The 27,662-nt window shown below is 36.3% G+C and overlaps 2 protein-coding genes across 2 annotated transcripts in view; both read left to right on the top strand.

Annotated features, from left to right (window-relative positions):
• Positions 1-24,313, top strand: part of clic4 (chloride intracellular channel 4) — a 33,684-nt gene extending 9,371 nt beyond the window's left edge. Inside the window, exons 2-6 of the mRNA XM_056476764.1 lie at positions 11,453-11,562; positions 16,777-16,902; positions 17,004-17,110; positions 19,086-19,267; positions 22,241-24,313. Of these exons, the coding sequence (XP_056332739.1) occupies positions 11,453-11,562; positions 16,777-16,902; positions 17,004-17,110; positions 19,086-19,267; positions 22,241-22,405 (690 nt within the window). The 3' untranslated portion in view covers positions 22,406-24,313. The remainder of the gene's footprint in view (positions 1-11,452; positions 11,563-16,776; positions 16,903-17,003; positions 17,111-19,085; positions 19,268-22,240) is intronic.
• A 1,705-nt stretch (positions 24,314-26,018) lies between these two features.
• crybg1a (crystallin beta-gamma domain containing 1a) overlaps positions 26,019-27,662 on the top strand; it is a 73,224-nt gene continuing 71,580 nt past the window's right edge. Inside the window, exon 1 of the mRNA XM_056476513.1 lies at positions 26,019-26,434. Coding sequence (XP_056332488.1) covers positions 26,127-26,434 — 308 coding nt within the window. The 5' untranslated portion in view covers positions 26,019-26,126. The remainder of the gene's footprint in view (positions 26,435-27,662) is intronic.

The raw sequence follows: 27,662 nt of genomic DNA, 5'->3' as shown, positions 1-27,662 counted from the left end.
GAACTCACACTCATCTGACTGTTACACAGACACATGCAGTTGTCAATCCTGTCTGGCTCACTGAATCACTCAATGGGCTTAAACAGGATTGTGTGAACGTGTCATTTGACGTTGAACAGCGACATCTGTAACATTGCCAGCATTTGAATTTCATTTTAAATGTTAAATGTAAGCAAATTTGACCGAGTTTTCTACCAGGTGTGTTTTGACTATGTGTATGTGATCATCTTGGCTTGTGTGTTCATCGCGGTTTGACTAGATTCTGCCTTTTGATCTGCATGTGTTTAGTCTTGCAGTTTCTCACAGTTGATTGGCTCTCGTCTCCTGAACAAAGCGGTGTCATGTTTTTGTTCATTTGAAAAACACTTGTTTATTCAGCTGGTGCAACATTGTGCAAGCAGTGGTGTGGGTCAGATGACACTCTGCATATGTCCATTGGAGTGTGTATGTGCGAGTGATTTTTGTTGACCAATGACAAGCCGAGAGCATGGCTGTGAGTCATCAGTCTGCTTTTTTGTTAAGAGGAATGTTCTGGGAATGTTTGCATGAATGTTGCTGTGTGCAGAAGACCTGAGTGCAATCTGAATACATGTATAATTCAAATGGCAAAATAAAATAAAAAAATGTCTGTATATCACCAATCCTCTATATACACCCATCTCCCTCCAGTAGGCTATAGCATATAATAATTTGGTATAAAGTAGTTTATAAAAAATGTAGCCAATATAAATCACAGAGGTTTGTGATGCAACAATTAAAGTGGAGCATTAATTAAATGCTTTTTTCCTGTGGAGTGAATAAACATGGCACAGCTCTGTAGCGGACAGGGACTTACAAAATTATACAAGTCATATATTTTTGTCGGAAGAAAAATATTTTTGTAACTAATTTCATTTTGTACAATTTGTACCTTAATTTTAATATATTTAGTGCGTACTCGCACTATGTACAGTTGCCTTGAACCAGGCTGAAGCACGCTTGTCCCCCCTCCCGTCTCCCCCGACGGCCCACACTCACATTGCATTCGGGCCTGTGCACACTTGCGTCACAAATGATGCGATGTTCAGTTTAATAGGTGCTCTCGCTCAGCACAGTGGAGATTTCTTTAGTTATATAATTTTAGTCGTTTGAGATGCACTGACACAGTCAAATGTTTCGCCGAACAGATCAGCTCATAAACAATCATAAAGTCCTCGTGCTGCAGGAAATAGGAGATTAGGAATTAAAGGTGCAGCTGTGATGCAGTGAGGGGTTTGCGTCTTTAATAATCTACGACAATTTGTGTTCAATAAACAGTAAGAATAATTAATAAATCCATATGAAACAGTCCCTTAAAAATCACTTCTCGTCTCCAGTTTTGGGCTCAGGTGCGCTTTGCACTCATACTAATTGTACCCCGCCTGAGCAAAAGTGAACCGCGCTCTGGCACATCTCTTCCAACCGGGCCATGGCTGGCCAACTGAACTGAACCCAGGCCTGTTTCCCGAATCGTTTTTGGGAAGTGCGAGTTCTCGGAATTGGGCTCAGGCACGGTTCGGAACGCATAGTGTGAGTGGTCCTTGATTTATTGGTCAGTTATCTACAAAATAAAAAAAGAAGAACGAATAACCTGTGAAGTGAAGTGCCCCAGCGTCCACCATACCGCGGCCAAAACACAAACTGGCCTGTTAAATACAATTATAATACAAATAAAAATGAAATATTCCATTTCTAATAATGTATCTTTTGTTAACTGTATCATCAAAAATAAGAGTAGCTTATATTAAACTGTTTTCACTATGACAAACACATCCGTTTATCCGGTCAGTTTGGCTTTTGTTTAATCAAATCATCTGAACATTTTAATATTTTAGGCAAAGTAGTTAAAAGTTTGCATAACCAATTATTGATCTTATACACCCGTGACCCACCCATAATTAAACATCATGTAGCCAATTTTTGATTACCTGACGCTTGAATTAATAGCTGCATCAGCAGATCTCCAATATCAGTAGAGAGACTCCATAAGGTAAAATGAACTGCACACACTTGATTATTACTTTAATATGTAAATTTGTTAATGCGTCTCACAGCAAGCATAACTTATCCTTTTAAACGTCCATGCTTAATCTGTCATTTGATAAGGTCTATCGATTTTTAAATTTGTTTACCGACAATGGAGTAATCTTTAATGTCCCTAATATATACCGCTTGATTTCTTGCTTCATCACCACGGTAACAAATCTGTTACCATCACAGCTTGTTACCACACTTTTAACTGCTTAAAAATAAATAATACTGCAGATTGTTTGCCAATTGAAATTTTGATATAGCTTTTCATGCATTATAAAAAGTGATTTTATAACAGTAGTTCCATGTGAATAAGGGAGCTGAATTTGCTTTTTGATTTTAACCTCTGACAGCTTTAAATAGCTTCATGTGTTGACCCAAAAACAAAGAAACTATTTATATTTTAAAAAGAAATGAGTTGTTGCCAAACAGAATTTTCAGAAGCCATTATTCCGGTCTTTAGTGTCTCTCACTCCCTCAAAAACAAGAGAACTTTATCAGTATTAAAAACACTAAATATTATTAAAGCATCTGATTCTGATTTTTGTTTTCAGGATTCGTTGAATAGAAGGTTGGCATTAGATTTGGCATTTCCATTTGATAACCAAGTCATCCCAATGCCAACTGTATTAGTACATGAAATCATACATTTCCAAATCATGTGTCAAGATAACGAATGTTTTAATTTCAAGTTCTCAAATGCAATATCATTTTATTTCCCTCTTATTCTTTCTCCTCAATCTTTCTCTTTCCCTCCTTCCTTATAAGGCAACATTTTGGTCAGATCGTGCACAGGGGCTTGAGAATGAGCACATTGTGATTTGTGAAGAGTTTGGCTGTTTGAATTTCTAAATTTAGTCCACTGGGCACTTCCTCTCAGCCCCACCTCCTGAAACGCACACACTGACACATACACTTTCTGTCCTATGAGAGTCTCACAGTGTGCCCTAACAAGGGAGGGCTGAAAGAGGGCAGAAGTGGGTGCTTGTCCCATGTGCACTTCTCTCTGATTGTGGAGAAAGAGGCTGCACCTTTATGCATTCAACGTGAGTTGCCCTCTGTGACGTCTTGAGAGCTATGTTGGAAGAGATGAGATCACTCAAAGAGCGTGCAGATCAGATGGAGACGGTGACATGTTCAACAGCTACTGCACCGTGACTCACTGTCTCCACTGGACAGCTGTAGCTTTGTGTGTGTTCCTTTGTGGACTTCAGCTCCCTTCATCTGTCTCTGACAGTGCCACGCGTTTTTTTAAGAGACTCCCTGTCCATATGTGCTTGAAAGAGAGAATGTGATGTATTGTAGATGAAAGCGCACTGTGAATTGGCAGTGAATATTTTGTGGGTTTTGGATGAAATGGCTTTTAAATGTATTGTATCTTTTTAATGATACATTCTAGAATTTAGAATTACAAAATGTATAGATGTGTTTAATATCATTTTGAATCAAAAAAGTGATGTTTTTATCAATGTATTTATTAGTAGATTTTCAACTACATGTCAACTAGCAATCATTATAGTACTATCAGACTCTGATCGTGGTTCTGTGATCCAACTGTAATTATCTGAGATAACGGTTAACTGATAATTGTGCTGTATGAACTTCAAATAATGGAAATTAGTTTGATTAACAAATGGCAATAAAGATTAACCTGCCTAATAGCTAAATATCCTCTATTTTTACTGCCAATATCCATGTCATACCAAAGATTCTTAGGCAAGGCAAATTTATTTATATAGCACATTTCATACACGGTGGCAATTCAAAGTGCTTTACATAAACAAAAATAAAACAGGCAAGTATAAGAAAATAACAAATAATAAAAGTAATAAAAAAACAGATTAAAATGTTTTAAAGAGTTATGAAAGAATGAAAAAGAAAAAACAATAGTGCGATCTGTCGGACGTAGCAAAGTGCTCATTCAGTAAAAGTACAGCTAAACAGATGTGTTTTAGTCTTGATTTGAATGTACCTAATGTTGGAGCACATCTGATCATTTCTGGAAGCTGATTCCAGCAGCAGGGGGCGTAGTAGCTGAAGGCTGATTCACCCTGCTTTGACTGAACTGCTGGAATTTCTAATTTGCTTGATCCTGATGATCTGAGGGATCTGTTAGGTTTGTATTCAGTGAGCATATCTGTAATGTATTGGGGTCCTAGTCCATTTAGTGATTTATAGACGAGTAATGCCACTTTAAAATCTATTCTGAATGTAACTGGGAGCCAGTGTAAAGACCTGAGGACAGGTGTGATGTGCTCTGGTCAGAATCCAGGTAGCGACGTTCTGGATGAGCTGTAACTGTCTGACTGACTTTTTGGGAAGGCCAGTGTGGAGTATATTACAGTAATCCACCCTGCTGCTGCTAAAAGCATGAACAAGTTTCTCTAAGTCCTCAGCATTTAATTCTTGCAATGTTTTTGAGATGATAGTATGCTGATTTAGTTACTGTTTTGACATGACTACTGAAACTCAGATCTGACTCTAGAATAACACCAAGATTTTTGACCTTTTTTCTTGTTGTTTTGACCTTTTAGAGCCAAGGTACGCATTCACCTTGAGAACCACATCTCTGTTTCCAAATGCAATGACTTCAGTTTTCCCTTTATTTAACTGAAAAAGATTTTGGCACATCCAGCTGTTAATTTCATCAATGCATTGGCAATTCTTAGGCTTTCAAAGTGTTATAGTTAATGACTCTAGCAACACAGTTAATGAAAAGTACACAAAAACAGTCAAACTACTGGCTGTAGACCATTGTCAATCAATTTCCTCCATGCCGTGTCTTCTGTACAATAGAGAATGTATTTAACTTGCCAAATTGCCAAATCTTGGCTCGCTAGCAGTGTAACTCTGAAGTGCTGTACTGTATCTCTGCAAGTTTTCTCCCCAACCAACCCCATAATGTCAACTAATTGTTCTGCACCATCAAAGGCACCCACGGTAGCACCCAAAAGGCAGAGGAAGTTGCTAACCATCGTACAAAAAGTTGGACTTCTGGACATGCTAAAGAAAGGTACAAGTTACGCGAAGTGTGAAAATGTGAGGGGTTTTACAGCCTTAAAACATCTATAATTATTGTATAAAGCTGACTACTACGTGGATTTCACCTATTGTGGCCTATTTTTTAGAACGTACCTCCCGCAATTAATGAGGGACCACTGCATTATATTATATGTTGTATTATATTTAGGTTTGTTGATTTTTAAGGCAGTCAAAATGATTTGTAACCACCTCTGATTTTTTTTTTTTAAAGGTTTATTTAATTTATTAAATTATATCTGACCTAACAAGGACTTTGAATGTTTAGAATGTTGTTTCTATCTAATACAAACATTAGTGTTTTGTAGCAATACCCTCAATTACACCATTTTAAGACTTCTTGAAAAATAACTAAAATTCCTTCTCTTTCTACTGAGGTTTAAATCAGCAAAGCTATATAAAGTCTTCTGCTGTCTATTTCTGATTGGTTAGTTTTTCAGGAACACGAATAACAATATGAGTAATGTAGGTTTAGAGGTTTCAGTGTTGCCATATAAGGTACGCAGCCTTTCACTTCCTCCAGACTGCCATCTGTTTTTTCCCTCTTTTCTTTTGGATGCACCCAGTGTGTTTTCAAGAGGTGTTAAACAAAAGGGCTCTGTTTGTGTTTGGAGAGTCGTCATATGGATCTGAGAGAATGCAGGACCTCTCTGAAGGGAGAGATAAAGAGGGCAACATCCATGGAAAACATATGCAAACACCACTCCTGTTCATTTTTAACCATGGGCATCTTTCAAAATCATCTCGTCCCTTTTGATTTAGGAGCACAATATTTGTTCTGTTCTAAACTGGCTGATTAAAAACATGCAGCACAGTCGGTCCAGTGGCTCCAAGGTGAGAGTGTTGTGTTGTTGCTTTTTTATTTTTATTTTTTTTGTTGGTCAAATAGAATCCATTTTAAGTAAGACTGAAGCAGCTGTCTCGAGAGGAAATGCTTGCCCTCAGTCGACGTCGAAAAATCTAAACAAAACCCTCACACAACACCCCATGCCGGACATTTCTGGAATATGTTCTGCTCCCCTCCCCACCATCCTCAGAGGCCTTCCAGAGGGGGAGGTGAGAGGAGAGTAGAAAAACAAAAAAGAGAGAAAAGAAGACAGAAGGAGGCTTAACACGTAAATGGAACACAATCCTCTCAAATTTGTCAAAGCCCACCTATTGGTTTGGTCTTTTTTACACTTTGTCTAGTATAGTATATCTATATATAGATGTGTTTGGCTTGGGAGATAGGCTTATTTAATTAAATATTATTTAAAAGCACCTGGAAATGATCTACAGCATGATCAATTCAATTTGGATGCTTTTAAATAAACTTTTGCATGTACATGAATGACTTTCTCACTGCACACCTTTTTGATATCAATAATTGGTCTTATTATTATAGCTCTTTGTGTGAGAAGAGGCTGTTTGCTCTCTATTGTTATGAATGAAGCAGATGAGTAAAACCCTCTGGGGAATCCACAGCTGTGAAGACCTGCAGGCTATTTACTGGTACTGCAGCAGGAAAACTGAGTGTACCTGCATTAACCCTTGTTTGCAGTCGCTGTGATAAACCATTTACATTTTTGGTTTTGTGTTTAAACAAACAGAGCCCTGAAAGATGCTGATGTTTGCAGATAATAAGTGACTTAAGGTCTGTCTGTCTGTTTGTTTTACCTGTGTTGAAAACATTGAACAAAGGATTTCTGGGTGACTGATTATTTATAGCAATCAGGGCTGCACGATCATAGAAATGTTTTATTTTTTTGCTGCGATTTTTAAATATTGCAACCTTAATATAATTTCACCAAATGATTTGAATGGCTCTATTTGGAAAGATTTCATTCATTTAGATTGACTGGGATGATCATGTTTTCTTTTATGCAGTGCATCTGCATAAATTATAATGTATTACAAGCAAAAATAAATACTGTTACACTCCCTAGAAAACCATAAAGCAGTGTTTATTTAAGTACAGAATTAAACAATCAAATGTAAAATAACATTATCATTGTGTAAATTACAAAATAACAAGTAAAAGATTTCGATATTGTTAATAAATAACTGGCTTGCTTGGGAATTGTGGAGCTGTGCATCGATGGATTTGCTCTTCAGTGTTTGGACTTTCAGCAGTAAAATTTAAACTGGACTGACAGTTTCAGTTTACTATAATCTTCTATGTTAAGCTGCTTTGACACAACCTACATTGTAAAAGGGCTATAGAAATAAAGATGAATTGAATTGAAAAAAATATAATCTTGCCATGTAACTATTACGGATACACATTTCGATATCGATGCTCAAACAATATTTTATTCAGTCCTAATAGCAATGCTCTTACTTACTGCATGACGTAAATTAACGACTGACTTGCATTTGAGTTATTTTAACGTCAAAGATGTATCTCTCTCACACACACACACACACACACACACACACACACACCTCTTCCTGTTCAGCCACAGCTCATATCAATTTGCACATTCACATAATGCAGGGCAATAAGAATGATTTCATTCAATAAGAGCTTGAATGTTTCCGACAGAGACCCTCAGCAGCACACAGTAGCGATGTCCAGTGAGTCAAAAAGAACAAAATTGTCACTTCCTGATCAATTGGCACCAAATATCAACAGTAAAAATGGAATTTGCTGCTGTAGGAGAAGCTGCGTGAATCTTTTCCTTATTTAATGCTAGCGCCTCAGACTTGCACCTCAGAAGACGATGCCAACCTGCACTGACTGCGTGGTGGCTTTTGAAGCCATGAGACGCAGAGTGCAGACAGTTCTGGAGGTGATTTAATAATATAATAGCACTAATACTGAAACGGTTAATGCGTTTTGAATGACCAAAACAACATTGCAGAAGCTTTACAATGCCTGCTGGTTTGTCCATTTGCACACATTTTTCTCATCATATGATCTTTTCTAGCAAAATCACACAACTTTTTTTAAAAATACATATATATTCGCATATATTTTATTAATATTCGCATACTGGAATTCGTTCGGTAAAAGTGTTTCCATCGCAGTTTATGTGCATCTTTTCTTATCGAATAAAAAGTTTATCCTACTCAACCAGCAATTTTAAAATTGATGTGCATCTTGCCGTTTCCATCAACTGATTTCTATAATTTTTTTGTGCAACTCCAAAATGCACATTAAAAAAAAAGTTGGATGGAAACATAGCTACCGAACAAGCTTTGATTTTTTTAATGTTGTTGTTTTTTGTTTTTTTTTCCCTCTGTGACCCTCATCTTTTCTCTATACTGTTGGAGTTCTTGGCTGTGAGTTTGTGTAACAGGTTGTTTTGTGTAGCCTATTGTCAGGCCTAATAGACTGAACTTTACAGGACATACAGCACATCCATGTGTCTCTATAGAAACCTTTGTCCTAACCCGATGAGAGACTTCCGGTTCCCTCTTACTGTGAGCATCTTTCTTTGGGGAAAAATCCAGGGGTCACCGAATCATCTTAAGTCATTAAATTTCTTTCTCTTACTCTCTTCTTTGAGTAATTCCCGTTTTTCTTTATTGGAAAGACAGGGGGGTTATTTTATCGAACTCACTTAATTGTGTATATAAAGAGGATTTAAATGTATTTTAATGAGGAGCCTCTCAAATGAACCCTGAGTCATATGCAAAAAGTCCTGCCATGGTGATAACTGAGCAGAAGTGAAGCTTTTGTTCATCACAGAGATGAAGAAAGTGCATGAACAAGAGACACCAGTGGGATGCCTGGATGGGTGAGAGACTAGAAGAATGAAAGAGGGAAAGAGAGGGAACGATCCAGAACAAAGTCTTCTGTTCTTTATTGAGCTGCTGGATTCTTTTCAACATGCGAAACCAGATAACACGAGAGCTGACAACAATACAGCATGCAGGGAGAAAAAGATTATACAAATATCATTGCTGCTCAGTGAGGTTTCTAGAGCTCTGGGAATGTGCTAGAATCCAGCACAAACTGTTTGTTATTTGGGTTATGCCTTCCCCAAGTGGTACAGAATGGGTCTTCATCCAGTAAATGGTGGTGATTTCATCTAAGCTAATCTTTTTTTTTTCTCTTTCATTTCAAACTACAGATGAGCTTCTTAACTGCAGTGTGGATATACTAATAATCTGACACATGCACACCTGAGCATTCACTTCATTATGCTTGTTATGTGCATTGTTATCTGCATTGAGAGAAATATTGGACTGCATGAATACTGTGTATGTGGACATGTCAACACCCCATTTCAGAAAATCTGCAGCCTACATACAGTGCATAGATTATTGCCATTATTACTAAAATGTGTAAATTGCATACAAAGTGTAAAAGCATATTGGTTGTTTCTACTTGAATTGGTTGAAATCTACATGAATTGCGGTGCACTTATGGCGGTCTGAAATGTTTTCAACTAGGAGAGCCTGGAACATGCGCACACGTCACATGCTGCTTGCGTTGCTCCAAGCCGTTTGCCTCGATTTGGAAATAATCCTACGCTTCTTGACATTTCTTCCATGGTGTGTGCTCAGCAGCCACGTTTTAATAAAGCTATAGTGCTTCATACCGAAACTTCATACCAAACTTTTTTTAATCGTTATTGACAATTGTTCCGTCAATAAATATCGATACCGTTTTATCGGCCCAGCCCTACTTTAAGAGTTATAACACTTTACACAAAGTGCAAAGAATTTGAGAAATTCTCAAGCATGAAAATATTCAACCCACAAATACTTTGTCAAACAAAGACAGTTTTAGAATTTGTTTTGTGATTTGAATGATTTGTATTAATAATAATTCTTGCTGTGTCCAACTTGGGGTTAAAGGTTTAGTTTACCCCAAAATGGAAATTCTGTTAATAACCCTTTAAGTTATTTATTTTAACAGATTTAGAATGCAATTTAGTTTATTCTGGAATTGATTTAACTTTCAAAGTTTAGGGATTAAGAAGTTTATAGTTTTATTCTGCAATGATACAATAAATTGTCTAAAACTTACACTAAAGACATTTTATTTGCAATGTTTTAAAGGATTAATTCACCCAAAAATTCAAAATTATGATGAAACCAAAATGCAATGAAATTGGGATGACATGAGACTAAGTAATTAATAGCAGAATTTCGTTTTAAAAAGGTTTTTTAAAATCCAATAACATTTGAACTATTCTTCAGAGAAACTTTAAATATTTCCAAGTGCTTTTTAAGCAACACAACAACAAAATATCAAGACTAAAGTACTGATTGAATGGCGGTGAATATGATGGTAATTTTGTTTAAAAAAAAAAAAGAAAAGAAAAAAGTATTATAGGAGGTTAGATAATAAAGCCATCTCCTCTCTTTGCAACGGACTTTGCATTATGAGTGCATGGAAGGCCTTAGAATGCTCATTATAGGGCAGCTGGTTTTGGTAGAAAGTAAAGCACCTGTCTGTTTCTGATCTGCTCAGTCTCACTGTTAACTCATTGCATAATTATCTGAATCTGAATTGCTGAATCACACACACACGAACATCTCTCTTGTCTAGAGTCATAATCCTTTTGTTTCTGGAGATACAGGATGGCTAATGGTGAGAATGAAATAATTAATGAAGGTCTGTTATGTGTTGGATATGACACTGAGTGTGGTATTCAGCCAAGGGATGTGTAGGAGGAGAGTGGGCTCCTTTGGTGATATCTCCTCTGTGGAATTCATGTAAAAAAATGCACACATACCAATGCTAATGCAGGATTTGAGTTTCAGAAATTCATGATCAATGCAAGTACATGCATTGCTAAACAATTAATTATATACGTGCATATAACCTGCTTTAAAATGCTTGAACTGGTCTTTAACAGATCAAGATGCATATAAAGCATACACAAAATCATCGATAAGGCAATTTGTTATAACTAATTGTTAGTTTGTATGTTATCTTATTTAGAAAACTTGATTTAAAAATGATTTATTGCATCTGTTTAATACACTCTATTTTAATGAGATTATATTATATATTATATTATATTATATCATATATCATATCATATTATATTATATCATATTATATTATATCATATTACAGGAGGGATGATTTATGCTTTTTTTTATGGAGATGCCATCTATTTTCTTTCCTCCTCAAACTGACCATATCCCCAGACCTTGTTGGTTGCTGGTTTAAAATGATTATTCCAGTAACATGGAATAATTCCTGTAACATTGCAAAATTCTTGTTGTTTTAGTAGTTTTCCTCTGGCTGTAATCTGATACAGAGATGGTACAGCCTTCTACAGCACTGACCTTAGAATACACACTGGTCTGGAATTTTAGCTGACGTGGAGCAACTCTTTCTAACTAACCATGATTTATTATTATTTGAAACAATTTTTTTTAAACTAAGTTAACCAATCGTAAATTTTCTGTCTTCCAGGCAGGCAGCGATGGAGAGAGTATTGGAAACTGTCCATTTTCTCAGCGTCTCTTCATGATCCTGTGGCTGAAGGGTGTGGTTTTCAATGTCACCACTGTGGACCTTAAGAGGTGTGTGTTTGTGTGTGTGTAAACATACTTGATTATACTTTGTAGATGAAAAATTCCCCCAAAACCTTCCACAATCTTTCACTTAAAGTTACTTATAAATAGAATGTATTTTAATATCTCTTTAAATGGCAAAGTTCAGTGTGAATATTGGAGGTTATTGTAAATAACTTTTTTTTTTAATGTACAGTCTAAAGGCCCAAATATACAAATGATTTTTTTATAAAATACACAAAGCCTAAAATTTCAATATTGGGGTCTCTAATTTATACAGAAAAGAAAAATGTTAAAGTATTGTCAAGGCATGTTGCATATATTTTATGAAGAAATTATAAATTCTAGGGTTGGGACAGACATAATTTTTCCGCTGGTTAATTGCTTGCAGCAACCCTTTTAATTCCAGTATCACAGGGGCAGGAGGCTTTTTAAATAGCTGATACATTCTGCTTGCTATTTAATTACTTTCAGTGTGGAGTGTCTAGTTCATTTTCAATGTGACAAGAGGTTAAATTCAAGTGGTTTCATTTACTGGCTGCGTTGAGGCTCTTTAACCAGTTAGTCTATTCAATACAGAACAATCAGAGAACAATTCACTAAGCTCAAACCAGAGTGCTGAACAGTTGCAGGTGGTTTTATATGGGATGGAATTTTTGGAGCTAAATAAATATTAAGAAGTATAAATGCTTACAAATGGCATTTTCTGAGTCGGGAATGTGCTGTGGGGTACAGTTCAATTCACCTTTATTTGTCTTGCGCTTCTACAATGTAGATTGTGTCAAAGCAGCTTCACATAGAAGATCATAGTAAATAGAAACCATGTCAGTTCAGTTTTCAGTGTTTAAGTTCAGTTTAGCTCAGTTCAGTGTGGTTTAATAATCACTACTGAGAGTCCAAACACTGAAGAGCAAATCTTCAGCGACTAGTTGACGCAGAAGTATAAATTGGGCGAGCACAACATTTTTGTTAAATTTTAGTAAATATAAATGTGACCTTGTTGATTGTAACTATATGGTAATTTGTGTGCACTGTACTCAGCTGCACAAAACTAACCCAGAAAGCTTCACCTGAGCACTGATTACTATTACTATATAAACAATCTAAATTACTGTGGTGGCAGTGGGTAAGTGACAGAACCGGTGTTGCTGCTTAACACCGCTAACACAATGTTCATACACATTTTCACTACAAAAATTCCCAGACTTTTCCAGGACTTTCAAGTTAATTTTCAAGACCTAATGTTTCATGTAATGTCAACATATATGTGGTAAATCATAAGAGTTGTTTAAATTTATTACAGCATATCATAAAACAAGCAATAGTTTCATTTTATTTTTATATTTATGTAAAATAGATGATGCTTACACGGCCAAAAACATGCTCTCACATTATTAGTGCTAAGAAAAGAAAGGAAGTAAAAACAACTAACCTCCTTTCTAATATACAGATATTTGTCAAACTAATTTTAGATAATCTTAATAGTTCATGAAACTAGTAATTGTAGGTAAAACATTCGAAAGTTCAGTCTTTGTAAATTCTTACCTGCGAAATCACATCAGGTGATTGCGTGAGACCAATAGAAGATAACTTAAAATATAAAGCAATTGCTCACTTTCTTTAATATCTAATCATATTGTTTAACCCCGCTCCTTTTCGCAGCGCTGTACAACAGAATTTTGCATGACTGGATTTTGATGTCAACACTTCTGCACCATTTTGCAGCTATCTACTATTTTCTTAATGCTACCCTTGCTGCTGCAGTATGTGTCAATAATGTATTGTGTTAAAATAAACGCAAACCAATAATAACAGTCATTAGAAAACAGCAGTCAAGAAATTATCTAATCATAATGACATGCATCCATCAAGTCATATCAGGTAGGGCGAGATGATTAATCGAAAAGAAATTGAGACCAAAATTCATGTCCTATAACCAACATAATTTCCCCATTTTAACATCAAAGAAGGCAGCGTTTCATAGTGATTGCACCTCAGAACTTTTGGACTCCTCTGGCATGTGATACCTGTGAGTTACCCTGGCCCTTAAGTAGCACAGCACTGTCCTACTTGATACTTCAGAGCCACACCTACCTATCATCTAATTGTCATGGACAAGAAAATTTGCCATGGTATTTGATATATTGTTCAACTCAATTCCCCACCTGTATGTTCTTGAGTTTAGCTTTAAAAACTTGGGGACCCTTAGGGAGATATCTGAGATGAGATATTTGTGCCTGTGTGTGAAAACATGACGTATCCACTGATGAATTTAAGACTGCGGTGTTACAATGTCATAGCAGTGACATTGTGTCCTGCACTCGGCCGCGTGCCACTGCTAACATATTAAAACTTCTGAACTCGTCTGAAAATGAGGTTAAGCCAGCTAATATTAGCTGTGACTTGAAGCTGCTATTATATAGTATCCACTGAGCTGTATGTGTGAATGTTAGTTTTTTATTTAAATGAGGTTATGTAGACTCTTGTTTTCAAAATCTCTCATGAAGCAAACACTTCCATTTGATTTATTTACATTTGTGTGTGTGTGTGCGCGCACTTTTTTTTATTTTATTTTATTTTTTTTTCTTTTCTTTTAAATGACTGTCTAGGTGTTGAAATGCTTCTTAACTAGAGTTTACATAAATAGTAACATAATAATAAAAAACAGTAAACACAATAGGTACTAGTAAAATAAAACACACACACATATATGTGTATATATATATATATATATATATATATATATGTATATATATATATATATTTTTTTTTTTTGTTGTTGATTCTTTCCCCTCTTAATTAATTTCTTCCGTTCTCTTTTTTGTACATATACTTTTTTATTTCTTTCTCATTTAATATTGCTTGCTTGAAGCCTGCTTTCTCCTCTCTCCTGGCCTTTCCTTTATGCCACCACAAGGGATAGGGTGCTCCTTGTGATCATGCCAGAGGTGTGAGATCACTTCCTGTTGTTGTAGTTGGTAAGATCAGACTGTTCCTGCCTGCAAGGCCTCATGGGACATATCCCCCCTCTGTTTCTAAACCCTCCAGTGTTTTCAGATTTCACATTCTCCCTTGGTGGATATCCGGGGACGTCATCAGACAAAAAAAATCATGTAGATGCTTTTTTCTTTTTAAATGCAACAAGATTTCTTTTTGGAGTATGGTTAGTGTTTATCACTACTAGGCCTGTCACTATAATCAATATATAGACTTATCAAGCAATTCATGGACATGACCTCAATAATTTTAGTGATGCAATATATATCACCCATACATAAAAAACAATTCTACACTCTGTCACTGGGGTGGTACCTTTTCAAAAGGTACGCATTTGTACTTAAAGGGTTCATATTGATACCTCAAACATATATATGAGTACCTAAAAAATTTAAGAGTAACACTTTTTTTTAACTTTTTTGATACTAATACAGTTTGTACCCTTGAGGTATTAATATCGACATTTTAGCTACAAATTTGTACCTTTTGAAAAGGTACCACCCCAGTGACCGCTCGCGTACCTTTATTTCTGAGAGTGTAGCAGCATTTTAGCTGATTGTGCAACATCTCTATCTATTTACTATAAATCACTATAGTATATTTTCATGTGGGTGCCTGACAACTAAAAATAGATCTGGTCGCAAATATTGCAGCCTCTGTTACTTTTAACTTGCACTTTTGTGTTAACATTTATTACTATTAAATGGGATTTGCATTTTCACATTCTGATTCCAATGCCTCGTTATTCACTCATTTATTCGTTTTCTTTTTGGCTTAGTCCCTTTATTAATCAGGGGTCGCCACAGCGGAATGAACCACCAACTTATCCAGCATGTTTTACACAGCGGATGTCTTTTCAGCTGAAACCCATCACTGGGAAACACCCATACACTCTCACATTCACACACACGTACACTATGGACTATTTAACCTACCCAATTCACCTATACCGCATGTCTTTGGACTGTGGGGGGGGAACCGGAGCACCAGGAGGGAACCCACGCAAACATGGGGAAAAAATGCAAACTCCACACAAATGCCAACTTACCCAGCTGGGGCTCGAACCAGCGACCTTCTTCAGGCAATCGTTAAACCCGCGACTCCGCGCCACCTAGACTCTGCCTCGTTATTAAATTGTTAAAATCATTGTAATTAAAGAAATATATTCAAGATTAAAATATTATGTGCTCTTTGGAAGAGTGTACTTGCATTGTAATGCTATTAAATTGTCATTCTGCCATTTATGTAAAAATGAGGGGCATAAAAGCGTCTTAAAATGACAATATCGTTTATCACAATATATTTTGGTGCAATATATCGTAAAACAAAAAATAGTTATAGTAACAGGCCTAATCACTACTGGTTTTATAAACAGTTAAATGGGTGTGGAAATTAAGACTAAACCCCTGTATATTTTATGACCTTATATTATGGCTGGGCATTATGGCAAAAATGCAATCTCGATAATTATTTTCCATATTGAACGATAATGATATATATATTTAGAAAAGTTTTTAATGCTTCCAAATTCAAAAGAGTAGCCCAAAAATGGCTGAAGCCACAAACATTAGAGGGTTGGTTAAATGGCATAACATTTTCAGATGAAAATTCAGTACATCTCTAATATCAACACACTTTTAGATTCCCATTGCACATTTCTGCTGAATGATTGGCTCTTAGATCATTCATTGGTTTTCTTTTCGGCTTAGTCTCTTTATTAATCAGGGGTCGCCATAGCGAAATGAACCGCCAACTTATCCAGCATATGTTTTATGCAGCAGATGTCCTTCCAGCTGCAACCCAACACCGGGAAATACCCTTACACTTTTACATTCACACATACTCTACGGTCAATTTAGTTTATTAAATTCACCTATAGCACATGTCTTTGGACTGTGGGGGAGCACCTAGAGGAAACCCACACGAACACAGGGAGAACATACAACTCCACAGAGAAATGCCAACCCAGCCTGGACTCGAACCAGCAACCTTCTTGCTGTGAAGCGATCGTGCTACCCACTGCACCGACATGCTGCCCCTCTTAGATCAATATAGAGTAAAAATGTATAGAGCTTATCATTGTTATTGACATAAATTTTATCGTGATTATATATAATATCGTTTATCGGCCCGGCCCTACCTTTTTATTGTTATATTTAAAAAGGGTTATTAAATGGAGGTTTACCTATAATCATTTAAAATTTTCATTATTTTTCATCTTTGTAGAAAACCAGCTGATCTGCAAAATCTGGCTCCAGGAACCCATCCTCCCTTCATCACCTTTAATGGAGAGGTCAAGACCGATGTCAACAAAATCGAAGAGTACCTAGAGGACATCCTCTGCCCTCCAAAGTTCGTAAAAGAATGTGCTTGTATATTTGAGCTTCATGTGACTGTCACCATCCTGTCAAATGGTCTTATTTCTTGTGTGTGTTTTTTCTTTCTTTTTTCAGGTACTCTAAACTTGGTGCCAGACACCCAGAATCCAACACTGCAGGGATGGATATATTTGCCAAGTTTTCAGCATTTATCAAGAACTCTAAACCTGACGCCAATGAAGGTAATCAGAACGTTTTCTCTTTCACCTTCGAACAAAAGGTCAAATGATATTTTTACCAGTGGAGTAATCACTCATTTGATAAGCTCTGTTTAATCGGACAAACACTTTCTATTGCTGTAGTTTGAGAGATTATACCCGGTCATGGTTGCCATGTCCACTGTTGTATATGTCAACAGTGTTGTCTGTAGTCTAGATAACATAGATCTAGTGTCTCATTTACATGCTTTAGTGCTGTAGACTGGGAGTTGATCTAACAGTCATATTGTAGCCCTGAGTAAACTGTATCAGCATTAATATGAAACTGAATTTTGATAAAAAATAGAGCGACCGTGCTTTATCAGAAGGTTTAGAGCGGTTTGCCTATGATAAATATGTGAGGAATTTGCCTTGATGCAATGCCGCGCAATCTCAAAGACTCTTCAACTCAATAACAGTTTGGCAGTGACCCTGAACATTAACTTCAAGAGTCTCCACCCTTGTGAAATGTTGACTGTGGGTGATAACAGCCTCTCCATTCCAGATGGAGTCTGTCAACATTGTCTCAGTGCTAGCAAACAGCGCAGACTGCAGGCCGAATCACTGGAATAAAACAGTTTGTGGAGAGCAGTACATGCCTTTTGCTGATTTTTAAAAACGTAAAGCTAAATTTGGTAATGGTTAAGTAAATCTGCTGATGTAATGTGAGGATCGGGTTTGGCCAGGGTGTAATTATGCCTTTATTTGAAAGCTAAGCAGAAGTTCAACTACATTTCTGTTTTGGCAATTACTCCCTCTAGAGGACAGAGTGTAAAAAAATATCTATGCTCCTCTGTGTACTGTATCCTAAATGGTATTTGAACCTGGAATTAATGTTTCCTAATCCTAGCATGTCAACATTTATATTCTAAAGCAGGGGTTTTCAAACTGTGGTGTGCGCCAGCACCTATTAAGGGGAGCGCGAGAATTTGAGGCGTGCACTCGAGTAAATTATGATGATTATTTTTATGCGTTTACTAGAGTGAATCTGATCAACGTTAGTTCCACAGCTAACTATCAGACACCTGTAGAGTTAATGCGTTCGAGTAAAATATATACAAATAAAATGGACTGGGTGCTTTTTAAAATAAATGAGGGTGAATGAAAGTAAAACCGGTGAGCCGTCTGACAAAAAAAGTTCCCTTATGAATCAAATCAGCAGGTTACATGGTAGACTCTAATCAGAGTATTGTCTTAATCATATTAAAGTATTGTTGCCCATGTTAGACTCAACTATACTGTCAGGGCTCATGCAAATTTGGCTTTGCGAAGCAGAATTTTCTGTATGTACGTACATCAAAAGCAAGTTTGCTATGGCTTAGGCTTATTGACAGTGGAAGATGATTTAAGGTTAGTCGTGTCAGGAATCCAACCACAGATTAGCATGTTGTCCTCAAAGCCTCAGCCATCACACTGAAGTAGGTAAGCTGTATTCAATGTTTCAATGTAATTAATGCTGCACATTTTAAACATCGCAAGTAATATGTGAATGATGTTTGCACATGTATTATAATTTTGGCTCGGGGGAGGGGTGAGTGAAATTTGGCTCTGGGGCGGGGTGTGAGTAAAATTGGATAAACTTGGGGGGGGCGTGTGTCCTAAAAGTTTGAAAACCCCTGTTCTAAAGGTACCCAGTTAGTCTACTGTGACGAAGCAGTATGTGCCAAGCTTGCCTAGTCTAATATTTTACACGTATGCACTTTTTCACAAAAATAATCAATATTTTTTTGTATACATTTATTTTTGCAACCTGAAAAAAGAACGCTAAGAAAATAATTTACTTTAAAATTGTGTGGTTGTATCCAAGAGTAACAACAGTGTTTAATTAGTATATATTTGGCATATTTGGATTATTTGGCATTCACACTATAAACAAATAGAATTTTTATTTTTTTTGGTATGTCTGACATTAACAATGCAAGAGGGAAATTAGGTTAATCTAGCTAACTCTGCTACACAGCATTGGAGAGGGGACTGCTGAAGACTTTGCAAAAGCTGGACGAGTACCTGTGCTCTCCTCTTCCGGATGAGATCGATCACAACAGCATGGAGGAGGTGAAGGCCTCCACACGCACATTCCTGGATGGAGAAGAGATGACACTCGCAGACTGCAACCTGCTGCCCAAACTCCACATCGTCAAGGTGATAATATTTCCTATATTCCTGTTTTAGTTAATTAGTTAACTTTATTTGTCCCTGTAGGGAAATTTCATTTGCAGCATACGCTCACAGAGACATCTGACATTTCACATTTGACGTTTATATAAATAAATCATTTAAAAACATGGCTAAATAAATATCCAGTCTATTGGCCATCAACTGTTACTGAGAGAGGAGGAAGTTAAAGACCTAATTGCTTGGCGTATTAATGATAATTTTGTTTCATTATATTCCTTTCACATCTGGGAACACAATATCGACGACCTGATGGTAACAATTTGAAGGTGTATGATAAAGGATGCCTCTCATCATTGACAGTCATGATAGCCTTATTTAGTACGCTTTCTTAGTATATGCTATCAATGCTCTTTAGTTTTATTCCCAAGAACTTACTGGCAGTTGTTACTACCTTCCTCAGTGATCTTTTCTGGGCCTCAAAAGCATTTCCACACCAATAGATCACACAAAATGTTGAAATACTTTTGATAAAAGCACTATAAAACATTATCACTATATACATTATCACTATAAACACTATATTTATCACTAAAACACTATAAACATTATGTGTTGTCAACATTAAAAGACAATAGTTTCTTTAAGAAGTACATTCTCTGCTTTTTCCTTATACAGCCAGTCCATATATCCCATTTAAGTTTATTGTCCAACATCACATCCAAATAAATATATTAATTAATGTAATATCATGCATGTTTTAACTAATATAATATGAGAAAAACAGTATGTGAGTTGAGAGAATAGAATAGAATAAAATAGCAGGTGAGAAGTTTTTGGATGATCTGTAGTTTTTGGTGAGATTCTACAGTGCACATCTAGTGCAAAAAGATATGGCCACATGGACACACTAAATTCACCATGTTGTCATGTAACCTAATATCATTTTTAATACACAGTTTCATAAAATTTTTGTGTTTTTGCTAGTTGAAAGCTAAGTTTAAATTATTATTTCCATTTATTTTATTATTGTTTTACATTTATTCATTTAGCAGAGGCTTTTATCCAAAATGACTTACAGGTGAGCAAAAAAATGAAAAAACACTTAAAATCATCAGAGAGCGGCAGTGTATATAAATGCAAGTCTTTAAGTCTCCAAGTCTTAACCTTTTTAAGGTGCTCCACTTGGAAAAATAAAATGTTGGTCCACATCTTGGGTTGAATAATATATAAACACAACTCTGATAAATATTATGATAACGATAATCTATGAATAAAAGGTCAGCTAGGTGGTTACAATGCCTGTTAAAGGGTTAAGCATGCAGAGTGAAGTGTGTCACCTACAGGTGGTCTGTTAAGCCCACTCACGTGTCTTTAAGCAGTATTACGGTGCTTCGGAACCTGTCTTGTTGCCCAGTTAGAGGTGTTCATTTAACATGTGTGAAACCTGCAATCGCGCTCTGATCCATGCCAAATCAATTGGTCTGAGATAGCCAGAACGAGGTGGTTTCGGCTTGATTGAAACAACCTCTGGAGCGTATTGATTGTTGTGAGAATGCAAAACAATCCAAAGATCTAATGAACCAGGCTATATCACAGTGTATTAGCCCTGTATACGGCTATATGAAGAGAAAATAAGTATGGCAGAATGTCATTCTTACTAATAAATGTGTGTTTCATGAACACGAAAGTGAAAGCATGTTGAAATATTACAGAGTGGTGTTTATTCGTTAGGAAAATTGACCAAAATTACCATATGATAATTTTCCCATATTTTAATCTTATGATATTTTGCATTAGGCCTATTGTTTTTGTTCGTTTCCGCACTGACACCTCGAAAGAAAGATCAATATTGATCTGCTTCATGATCTGACTGCAGTTTCGGTTCAGCTCTTTGTAATTTAATGCATAATTCTATAGCCAAGGTTTTTTTTTTTTAAATAGATTGATTGATTAAATAGATACATTTTAACAACTGAAATGAGGCTATGTATGAGAGAGTCTTACCTCTCTGATTTATATTTGTTGACTATGTCTGTGGGCGTCAAAATTAAAGTGCACCTTTTCATTTGTAATGTTGTATTGCTCATCATAAATTAAATTATAACGTGACAGCTGAGCGGTATTCGTGGAACTCTGAATAATGAACCCTGAAACTCTGACCAATGTGAGGAGAGTTTACTCACATGTGACTTGTTTGAACTATTTTGGTCTGTTTAGAAACTTTGCCATGTGAAAGCAAACCGCACCAAGAACAAAAATAAGTGATGTTTTGTTAACAAATTTCAGGAGGAGCACGCGCAGAAGTTTTAGTATCAAATACGTCATTGACAATTATTCTATTATCCAATCAGTTCTTGACCAAACCCCTATATCTACCAAAGCTGTCTTACCTGCAGCATCTCTCGACTTTAGCATCCCTCCACCACCCCGTCACCTCACCTCTTAAGCATTACAATCCCGGGGGGAGCGTTCTGGAGCCGGGCTAGATACTTTGTTCGAATCCCAATTCCTCTCTGTTTCCTGATAAGGGGAATAACTCGAGTTGGGGTGTCTCCCCAAACTCAGAGCCCTCTCCCCGGACAGCACGCCAAATACGCTTTATTCTGAAACGATTGCAAGTGTGAACTCGTGAAACATGGTAACAATTGTAATTCCGGTTTCAGATCAAAACAATCGATCTACAGGTGTGAAAGCACCCTTAAGTTTGCACTATTTTTCAAGAAGCAACATTTTTCTTACCGCATCCCATTGCTCGAAACGCATGAAGAGAAATGCCTGCGTAGCTCTAGAGGTAGAACTACACCACTTGCACTTCACATGAAGTGTGCTTACCTATTTGAATAGTAGCAAAAATGTTTGGATTAATTTGATAAAGGGCATCTCACTTAAAGAAGGTTAATTGTTTTTTTAAGATGTGCAATGGTTTCAGTGTTTATAAAAAACATGCAAAATTGGTTGGAAGATTTACCACGTAACATTCTCTCTTTCGTTTTACAGGTGGTGGCAAAAAAGTACAGAGGCTTTGAGATCCCTAAAGACCTGACGGGCATCTGGAGGTACCTGAACAATGCCTACAAGCGTGAAGAGTTCACCAACACATGTCCCAGTGACAAGGAGATCGAGATCGCCTACGCTGACGTAGCAAAACGGCTCGTCAAATAATGGCTAAATCTCCTCCACTCAACTCCCCGCGCTGGGACTGTTTATTTTCCTTCACATGAGAAAGAGAAAAAACAAGCTACAGACTCCTTTTTTCCTTCTCTTTTATTTAGATTACATACCCAATGCATGATTTCTCCCTCCCCATTACAGCTCTTAGGACAAATCTTTAAATTTCAGTGCGGCGGAAAGATTTTCACCCTTGGTTTTTTTAAGTGTTAATGCAGGAAGTGCCAGATACTGTCGGTGTATCGCTGGCTAATAGCGTGTGAGCATGTGGCTCATGCATATCTATTCCTCTCACCCACACTATGTAGCAATAACAGAGTGGGTTCACCAGCTTTTTTTGTTTTATTATGAATTTAAAATATGAACGAAATGCTTTTTCTAAGCTTGCCAAGTGAACAGTTATGAAGCGTTTTCTGTTTTGTTTCTATGTAAACGCATTTGAACAGTGTTGAAAGCTCCAGTGTTTATTTAGAGAGCAGTGTAGCACTCTGCGCACACACACAATGAAGTCTCAAAAGACCCTCTATTGAAATTTGAAATGAAGTGCTTCGAACTGACTTTTGTTGATACTTTCATATGAAGTTCATATCATATACATTAGTCCTCAGTTGTTTGCAGAAATGGCACCTTGCATATTATGTAGTACGTTTGCAGCGACTGTGGCCCTTTGATGAAGGAAAGGCCTCTTTTACTGAGATCATAGATACACGAAGAGACTCTATAGATCTGCCTTATTCACTCTAGATTCATTATCTAATATTTAGAGTGCTGGATTATCATGACCTCATCCCATTGCTCGAAACACATGAAGGGAAATGCCTGCGTAGCTCTAGAGGTAGAACTACATCACTTGCACTTCACATGAAGTGTCCTTACCTATTTGAATAGTAGCAAAAATGTTTGTTTGGTGTTTTAAAAAGGAAAATTGGCTTAATTTGATAAAGGGCATCTCACTTGAAGAAGGTTAATTGTTTTTTAAGATAAGCAATGGTTTCAGAGAAAGATGACCATATAGATGGAATAGCTTTAAAGCCTTTGCAGGTTAATAACACATTTAAAGGCTCAGCGGGAAACTTGATTTTATGTTACAATTTTGAATGTAGGATTGGTTTCTTATTTGGAGAAGGATCTTAATAATAGTTGTAAATGAGAATTTGGTTGCCATATGTTTCAATTCTTTTGACGATTGAGAAATAATTGTTGGTTTTTCAGCAGTTTTATACATTCATACATTGAATGTAGTGGAATGACACTGCCTTGTGGCAATCTCTGGCCTTTTATCACAAGGTAGCAAAAATACCCATTCATCATTAAATGACAACACAAATACAACATTTAAGAAGGCGCAGTTTGAGATGTTTCTGTCTGCTGTTGGAAGTGAGGGAATTGCTGCTGTGTGGGAACAATAACGGGAAGATTGTGTTGCGGGGGGGTTGTTTCCTTTTTCCACTCTTTTACTCGTGCTGATCCTTTAATGGATTGGGGGTTGAGTGAAAATGGAGTTTTGTTTTTTTTAAAGGCAGCCGACTAGTTCACTTTGAGTTCAGTTAAAGAGATCGCTGGCACATTATTAGAAAGTTGGACACGTGCCACTATTTTTAATTGTTTTTCAGCTTTGTGCCTTTAAAGCACGCATGGATGCGTCACTTGAATGATGTGGTTTTGTTTGTTTTAGTGTTGTGGGTTTTTTTTTTTTGTGGACAGATGCTCCCTCCAAACTGTTCAGCCCATATCTCTTTCTCTCAGAGAAGCCGAATGTTAAAACATTGCTCTTTGTAGATTTCTGATTGGACCTGTATGTGTGTGTACAAGAAACAGGTTTGACATTAACTATAAAAACACTGCATGTTTGCCATTTGCCATCGCATTTTCATTAAATAAACTGCTGGCAGCTATGACAAATTTGGAGTGAGTTATTTTAGTGTAAAATACAAATACTGTTTTACTGAAATTATTGGATTGTCACTTTTCTAGCACATTCTCACTGATAATTGCATGTTGTTGTTGTTGTTGTTTTCCTCCATTTGGAAAATCAAAAATAATAATGACATGGGACCTGTTCATGTCAGTCCTCTTAAATGGTAAGACTGGTGTTTTGACATAAGTACAGATACAGCAAAATTCAGGATTAGCATGCATGACTAAATGTAGTCATTGTTTAATGAGGGGTTGATACATAAAAATCATTTGATCAAATATAATTAATGAGATATAACTGGTTGATTTGAGATATGAATGGTTCTCCCTGTATTCGTGTGGGTTTCTTCAGGGTGCTCCAGTTTCCCCCACAGTCCAGAAACATAGTCTGTAAGTGAATTGGGCAAACAAAATTTTCAACAAAAGTGTGAGTGCATGTGTGAATGTAAGAGTTTATGGGTGTTTTCCAATACTGTGTAAAACATTTGCCAGAATAGTGGCAAGCCATGATAAATAAGGGACTAAGCCAAAGCAAAAATGAATGAATGAGTGCGATATTGAGACTTTCAGGGGGTCTGCTTTTAATCATCCTTTTAATATTTGAACATGGGAAATGCCAAACTAAAACCAAAGTGTTTTTTTTTTTGTTTCCCTATAAAACTGTCACTTTAATGATACTACACAAGCTAACATTAGCAGTTTACTTTCGTTTTACAGTATTATAAATGTTAATGAAAAATGCAGTTGTTCTTAGTATTTCACACTGCATTAAATAGTGTTAACAGATACCACTCATGAATTTGAAAAATCTGTTTGTGGATGTTGCGTGTAATGTATTATATACAAAAGACGATATATACCTGTTGTAAGCTATTGTTTTGAGTTTAAAGGAATAGTTCACCCAAAACGGTAAATTCTGCCATCATTAACACTTAACATTTAACCCTTCTCTCATTCAAAATCTATTTAAGTTTTTTGTTGAACACAAAAGAAAATATTTAGAAAAAGCTGGTAGCTGACACCTATTGGTTTAATAGTCAATGGGTGCCAACGACCAACATTCATCAAAATGTGTGTGTGTGTGTGTGTGTGTGTGTGTGTGTGTGTGTGTGTGTGTGTGTGTGTGTGTGTGTGTGTGTGTGTGTGTGTGTGTGTGTGTTTAACAAAAGAAAGAATCAAAAAGGTTGATCTGTCATGAGGGAGAGTAAATAAAGTAATTCTCATTTTTGCATGACCTGTCCTTTAAAGTTTATAATGAACTGAAGTAAATGATTCATTGTTGTAAAAAGGTTAGAACGAAAAAAACACATTGAATATAACAATGTTATAGCTATAATTTGCGAATTTCTGATTTGTATAAATATAGCCAACTTAAAACCGCCAGGTTGCGCTGTAACCTCTTTACATTAAAAGAACATACAGTAGTTTGCGCACTGGGGATTGGTTTCAATTAAAGGAGCACAGTAAGTTTAGAAATAATTTAAAACAAGCTAGAGTTCTGGAGATTCCAGTTCCAGTATATTACATTAGATGTGAGAGTTACTTTAGATTTTTAAGATTTTATGTCAGACCAGCTTCTTTTCTTGAAAAAAGTCTGGCGTTAAAAAGAGAAAGTATCCAAGAAGTTCAAAGCTAAATTGCGCGCTCCGCCCAGTCCCCGCTGGTGAGCTCCTGGAGCGCATGAACAACACCGAATCTCCAGCGCGCGCCAAACAAAGCGTGCGCACTTTTTTGACTACTTCATTAAGTTGAAGGGGACACTTACCTTGTAAATTGTACATATCGTTGATATTCAGTCATGAGCTCATCAAAGTCCAAAATTAAGAAGCTGTTTGGAAAGTCAAAGTCTTTTAAGGAACGCAGGGATGCTGACAGGACTGAGGGTCACTTGGCGACTTCACCCGAAGACGAGAGCGCGAGTTTCAGAGGTTCGTCCGTAACTTTACCGTCGAGCCCCAGGGATGGCACCTCATACCCGGTCTCGCTGCCCACCAGCCCCAGCGAGAAGAAGAGGACGCGCTTCCCCACCTGGAGGTCCAAAAGGAGGAATAAAGACTTGGAGTTTCTTCACAGTACCGGAGATCTGGACTCAGTGTTCAACAACAGGTGAGTGAACTAAAAACACTCACAGTTTTGGTTATCTTTTACCCAAATATCTGTTGTGGGAATTTTTAAATGAGCACCATATGCTGGAATCCTTTCTCAAATTCATTGATTGTCCGTGGTTTTAGTCTTTAAACACAAAAACAAACAAATATTTATAAAAATTCTGACTACGAAACCAGTTTAAACCAAGTTGATGATACAGTAAGGTAACTTTCTATAGTAAGTCATTAACAAACAATATATAATGTCGAAAAACATTGTTCGTGTACATAACAACAGTTAGAAATGTCATGATTCATATATATTGACGTTTGATTGATTATACATTCATATTGTGATGTGGTTCTGGCAAACCTGTCTTTCAGCTGAAATGTACATAACTATTTTGCATAAAGATAATGAAGCCTATTGTAATTCATCAATGAAGCATTATTTGAATCATGACAATTAAGCACCTCCTCCCTCATTTTCATTGTGTAACAACAGTGGCAAAAATATTTAACATGCTGTCTGTGTTAGATATGTGTCTTTAATTTGTGTAGACTAAAGAAAATGATTACAGTTATGAAAATATAGGCTAGTAAAAATACCATTGTGTCATGGTTTAAGTTAAGAAACGTAAATAAAGAAAAGCCATAAGTCCAAAAATAGGCTAACATTTGAATATGTGCACGTCTTTAACATTTTCCTTTCCAAAAAAAAAATTATGTATAATTTTTTATTGAACATTTTAGTGTAAAACATGTCAGAAAATTACATTGAGTAAAAAATAATATCTATCATACATGGAATTTGAATTCTGCCCCCACATAAAAAAATTATAATAAAAGTATTAATAATAATAATAAATAAATAAAATTAAATTGTAATTAAATAAACAAACAAATGTTTTTTTTTAATTATAATGACATAAGATACAAAATTATATTACAAAAAGCCATATTACATTTATTTTCTCCAGGCAAGCAGTCTAACAGACAAGGTTTTAATTTTAGAGACTTAGAGGTTCCTAGATAATCAAAGAAAAGGTCCCAGGTCCGATAAAATTGAAAAAGTTTGTTCTTCATAGCTGTGGAGAGCCTCGAGTGAGATTATGCTGCAGACTGCAAGCAGCCATTGATTTAAACTGGGTGGTTCTTCATTAATCCACTTTACAAGGATACATTTTCGAGCAAAGTAAACCAAAGTATGTAGAAGGTCTCTTTTCTGAAAATTAAAAAGGATATGA

This window comes from Danio aesculapii, chromosome 17 (genome assembly GCF_903798145.1).
Source record: "Danio aesculapii chromosome 17, fDanAes4.1, whole genome shotgun sequence".
In the NCBI taxonomy this organism is placed as follows: Eukaryota; Metazoa; Chordata; class Actinopteri; order Cypriniformes; family Danionidae; genus Danio; species Danio aesculapii.
This window is presented reverse-complemented; position numbering and strand designations above follow the sequence as displayed.